This window comes from Protobothrops mucrosquamatus, unplaced genomic scaffold (genome assembly GCF_001527695.2).
Source record: "Protobothrops mucrosquamatus isolate PMUCROS unplaced genomic scaffold, P.Mucros_1.0 scaffold1711, whole genome shotgun sequence".
NCBI classification, from domain to species: domain Eukaryota; kingdom Metazoa; phylum Chordata; class Lepidosauria; order Squamata; family Viperidae; genus Protobothrops; species Protobothrops mucrosquamatus.
The window spans coordinates 21058-26912 of record NW_015387860.1 but is presented as its reverse complement, the minus strand read 5'-3'; the positions used below and the strand labels follow the sequence as shown (position 1 = coordinate 26912).

General features: G+C 40.4%; 1 protein-coding gene across 1 annotated transcript; it reads left to right on the top strand.

The window, feature by feature from the left end:
• The first annotated feature begins 271 nt into the window (after positions 1 to 271).
• LOC107293709 (probable G-protein coupled receptor 173) lies at positions 272 to 2294 on the top strand. The gene has a single exon (XM_015822871.1). It carries the CDS (start codon positions 272 to 274, stop codon positions 1421 to 1423), a length of 1152 nt encoding a protein of 383 aa, XP_015678357.1. The 3' UTR covers positions 1424 to 2294.
• The last annotated feature ends 3561 nt before the right edge of the window (positions 2295 to 5855 follow it).

Here is a 5855-nt window from a genome sequence, read left to right as displayed (position 1 = left end):
TTGGGAGCGAGGCCGAGGAAGGGAAAGCGAGGCGGGAAGAGAGCGGGGGGGGGGGGCTCTGGCTCCCCGACGCGAGGAGGTCTCCTGAGGGACATGGGTGCCAGCAAAAGGGGCTCCGGAGCGGGAGCCTGTCTTCTGGGCGGTTGAAGCCTGAAGCAGAGCCCGGCAGGGCGAGTCGGCGGCGGCCGTTGAAGAAGCAGCCTCGACCCCGCCCCCGCCATAGCTGTGCCTGAGCGTCGGGAGAGAAGGGGACTGTCGCCGGCCCTGCTAGATGGCGAACTCCAGCGAGCTGGGCAGCAGCAGCAGCAGCCCCCACCTGCCCAGCCCCGGCAGCCTCCTGGGCGCCTCTGGCCTGAAGCTGGCCTCCCTGGGCTTCATCCTTTGCCTCAGCCTTGCTGGCAACCTGCTGTTTGCTTGGCTCATCCTCAAGGACCGCCAATTGCACAGGGCCCCTTACTACTTGCTCCTGGACCTGTGCCTGGCAGATGGCTTGCGCTCCCTGGCCTGCTTCCCCTTCGTCATGCTTTCGGTGCACAGTGGGGCGGGCTTCTGGCCCCATGGGCTGCTCAGTTGCAAAGTGCTGGCTTTCCTGTCGGTGCTGTTCTGCTTCCACGCCGCCTTTCTGCTCTTCTGCGTGGGGGTGACGCGCTACATGGCCATTGCCCATCACCGCTTCTATGCCAAGCGCATGACTGGCTGGACCTGTTTGGCCGTGGTGTTCATGGTCTGGACGCTCTCCATGGCCATGGCCTTCCCCCCTGTCTTTGACGTCGGCACTTACAAGTTCATCCGTGAGGAGGAGCAGTGCATCTTTGAGCACCGTTACGTCAAGGCCAATGACACCCTGGGTTTCATGCTCATGCTTGCTACCGTCATGGTGGCCACCCATCTGGTTTACATCAAGCTCCTCTTCTTCATTCATAGCCACCGCAAAATGAAGCCGGCCCAATTGGTACCAGCCATTAGCCAGAATTGGACTTTCCATGGGCCTGGAGCTACTGGTCAGGCAGCTGCTAACTGGACAGCTGGCTTTGGCCGGGGTCCTACCCCTCCTACCTTGGTGGGCATCCGACAAAATACTACTCATAGCCAGATCAAGAGACTGCTGGTCTTAGAGGAGTTTAAAACAGAGAAGAGGATTTGCAAGATGTTTTACATGATCACCCTCCTATTCTTGCTTCTTTGGTCTCCTTACATTGTGACTTGTTATTTACGTGTCTTCATCAAAGCCAGCACAATTCCCCAGATTTATTTGACCACCTCTGTCTGGATGACCTTTGCCCAGGCAGGAGTCAACCCCATTCTTTGTTTCATTTTCAACAAGGAACTTAGAGTCTGTTTCAGATCTCACTTCTTTTGCTGCCAAAGTATCCAGAATACTCAAGGCACAATTCTGTGTGATCTGAAGAACTTGGGGATATAATTCATTTTTCCTTAAAAAAGAAAAAAAGTTAAAAATGTGTATGCTTATTCTGGCATGTGCACTTGCTAATGATTATCTAAGCAAACCTCTTGGCCTCATCAAACCAATAGGTTAAAATAGGGTATTTATATTCAGATTTGGTCTGGGGGGTGGTCTTTTATGTGTCTCTGGAGGGTAGGAAAGGGAAAAAAAACCCCCCAAACAAGACAGGTTCCATTTTTTCCTCTGCTCTGAATTTCTACAGATAATTCTGACATGGATTAAAGGCCATAATTTTTGTGTTAGTTTTTCTTCCCACTCTTCCCAATTTTGATAAAGGTTTAGCAATTTTATTCCTTATGTAAAATTTGATAAAAGGTCAAAGCAAAATTTTATAGTAAAGTTATTTTTTGATGACTTCAGAATCTTGTATTATTATATTTGTCTTTCAAGAGCAGTGGAGATGGAGAAACTGAATTGTGTCTTCTTTGTAGGGAGACTTGGGGCTAATTTTGTTTCAGTACTTAAAGGTAACTTTCAGTACTTAAAGGTAACTTCCTATCCTTGCCTGAAAATATGGATACTGTCTTATACTGATTATACTAGAATCATTAGGTCATTTCCTGCTAACCTAATGAACTTTGTGTCACCTAATCTGATGTAGAACTACTTTAAACTTTCTTGTTGTATTGTTCCTTTGATAGTGTTTCAGAAACTTATGAAAAATGGTAGTTTTAAAAGAAAAAATGTCCAACTTTTAAAACTATCAGGTTTTTAAATTATACTGACTTTCATACTTTATTGGCTTTATAAGTTCTTATCTACAAACTGGATAACACTTGTGTATTTCAACTGTTTTAATAAAACACTCTCCAGTTTTTTGTACATACATGAATTTAAATGTTTGGGTATGCTTTGCTGTCTTCTCTTTAAATAAGCAGAATTTGCTTAACAGACCATTCAAACAAGAGTGTTTTGTTTTTAAATCACCCTTGAGCCCATAGGATAATCACTTATTTTAGAAAGTTAAGCAGGATTGGACCTAGTTGGGACTTGGGAAATGTCTAGAAAAGCTCAGGGTGTTGTCCACAGTATGGATGAAGGCAATGGCGGACTACTTCCTTATACTTGTCCAGGAAGTTAATGAACCAACTAGACTTGAGAGACTTTAATTTTTTCTTCCATCTATGCCGGTATGCTCCCATAGGATTGTTATTGGTTTCACAAAATACCGACTTTGAAACATTTATGTATTTAATTTATATAGCCACCCATCTCATAAATGTAACCACAATCTAATAACATCCAAAAACAAAGTACACAAACCAGAAAATCCAATCCAAGAAAAACAGAAGGCAGGCATCAAGCTTCAGCCTTATCTAGAAGAGTTGATTTTAAATGCTTTTGGAAAGCAGCTAGAGTCAGGGTTAGTTTAACATAAAGAACAGCCCTTTTGTGTCTCGGTTGCCCACACCTCCTCAGAGAGGAGAACCACGCACTTCTTGCTTTTCCTGGCAAGTTCAAATCAGTGTAAGCGATTCTCATGTAGCCCTGTATGCCAAACCATAAAGAACATTATAGGTTAACACTAGCACTTTAAGTTGCACAAGAAGCTAACATGGATTCTGCAGCATGGATCTAATAAGTTTTGACTGCTGAATGCCTGATAATACATGGGTCACTGCATTTTGGATAAAATGCAATGACCTCTAAAGGCAGCCCCATGTAGAATACATTATAGTAGTCTAATTGAGTAGTGACAAGGTGACCTAATAAAGAAGTTGTGTTTATTTCTGACTACGTATAAATAAAATTGTGGGGTTTTTTAGATTATAAAGGGAACATTCTGCTAATGATATATTAGGGGCATAAGTAGAATGACTACCTTCCCCCTGACATACATATCTGCCCAATGTAGTTTCTATTTAAAAATAGCTGCTCATGTGCTAGTGCCAGAGGAGTCTCTAGACAATTCTGGATTGCAAATTTTAGTAGACAAAGCAATTCCTGCGCATAATTGCTTATCTGTTTACGTGTTTGCACAGTTACCAGTGTATTTTAAATTTCCAATGCCCTAGCATTTTTAAAGATGCAGATTATGAATTTTTAAAGCTTTAAAAATAACCTTTATTTACTGCCCCAATTTACTTTTAGAAAATAAACTAAGAGCCTCTTTTTAAAGTCTGTTTTTAATAGCAAAGCAGCCAAAGTAAATGGTCCAAAACTGAATGATGAAAATAAATCATACCTCTTCCAGATCTTTCAAAAATGGAAATGTTGCAATGTTTGGTAATATAGAACTGAAGCCATAGTAAGAAGTCTTTTAAAGAAATAAGATATATACAATCTGTTTACGGTATTTAAACCTAAAGTGAGATCTTATTTCTCTTAAATTCCTGAATTGTCTTCCTTTTTAGAAAAAGCTATTCTTACCCCTTTGATTCAAGTGAACTTTGCACTGAAGTTGATGATAATGTGCTATCAAGTCATTTCACGTCTTAGCACCCACACTGATTTTCTCCAGGGAATTCTGCTTTAATCCGGTGCTTTAGATCTTTCCAACAGGGCACCCATTGTCACTGTAACTGAATTTATTTATTGATTTGATTTAGATAAATGCTATCTCACGTAATTTTGGGCAGCTTATAAAATTAAAACACAATACCAAAAAAAAGGTAAAAATAACCATAAAAGGTTAAGCACAGTCAATTTAGGAACAGTACAACCATTTATAAGGCTACCACTATCTGATCCCCTGACCAGATAGCGAGGACAAGACAGGTCTTCAGGCCTTTCAGAACACCATCCTAATCTTGGGGAAAATGGTAGGTATAGTAGCAGAAAAGCCCTCTTCCTGGATCCAATCAGATGATACTCTCTAATGTTAGGCACCTGCAACATGCCCCTTCAGCCAGAGCCAATGGGACTGCTAGGTGAAATTAGGGAGAAGTGGCCCCTAAAAAAAAAAAAAAAAACCCTTACCACTCAGTTTATGCTAGATTGCAATGTACAAACTCAACCCACACATGCTTTTGATAATTCAACAAAATGAGTTCATTACAAAAAAAGAGATAGATACTGTAATTTCAGATCCACTCATGGCACAAAACAAATGTTGATGTTTTAATGTTTCCTAATCTTAATTTTTGTAATTTGTAATCACCCCAAAAGCAGGCCAAAAATTTATATAAACATACTGTAATTAGTTATTGTCCAAATTTTACTACACTATGGGGAGGCAACCTAGACATCAGGATGTTGATAGGGCTAGCATAATCCACAAATGACATAAACCATTTTAGAGGCACTCATTGTAAACTGGAAAATTAAAATCAGTTAAAACTCACTAGGTTTTTACCAAAATTTCTAGTAGTTAAATATAATTCAAAAAACATATTTTATAAAACTGGGGCAAAGCAATATTAATTCATAAAATAAGGTTTAAAAAGACTAAGGCAAGTGACGTATAGCTTGTTAGACTAAAATGCAGCTGGCTAGTTTCTGCTACAATATGAATCTGGTTTGTATTTTATCTGATGTGCAAACCCAGATACTTGGCTTAATTCAGGTTTAATAATGTTAATGTGCAAATGCAGCCAATTTGTAAGAGAGAAAAGAAACTTAAGAGAGGCATCACTTCCAAATACTGTACATTTAATACGTTTTTATATACTTTTCTATTTTCAATTTCACATTTTTGAAATTACAAAACAACAACCCTGCACAACTTGTTTGCTGATAACAAAACCTGGATGAATGGTATTTATTTAATTCAGTTTAGGGAGAACCCTATTCCAAAGTACTCTACGCAAAATTTAGAAAGATGGCATCATAATTTGATCAGTGGACACCTGACAGATGAGAACTGCTGGGTCACGTTTAATGACTTACCTTAATTAATAATGATGTTTTTTTTCTCAATTTAATATTTTTCAAGAAGAATATCTTGCATGGGATGAGACAGGCAGATTATATGATGAACCTGAAGAAGGTAGGCATAGGGGAATCTGCAGAATATAAGAGACATAAGGAATAAAAGAAGAGAGAGCCCAGAGTCTAAGGAAGGTGGACACCAAACTGGCAGGAATAGCCAACACTCCAGAAGACAGGCTTAGGATACAGGAGGATCTGGACAGACTTGAACACTGGGCGCTATCTAACAAAATGAAATTCAATGGTGAAAAAAGTAAGGTTCTACATTTAGGCAAGAAAAACCAAATGTACAGGTATAGTATAGGGGGTACCTTGCTCAACAGTAGTAACTGTGAGAGGGACCTCGGAGTCCTAGTGGACAATCACTTAAATATGAGCCAGCAGTGTGCTGCAGCTGCCAAAAAAGCCAACACAGTGCTGGGCTGCATTAACAGAGGGATAGAATCAAGATCACGTGAAGTATTAATACCACTTTACAATGCCTTGGTAAGGCCACACTTGGAATACTGCATCCAGTTTT

Excerpts from the sequence above, each read along its gene's own strand:
- LOC107293709 (XM_015822871.1), top strand. The coding sequence starts at position 272 with ATGGCGAACTCCAGCGAGCTGGGCAGCAGCAGCAGCAGCCCCCACCTG.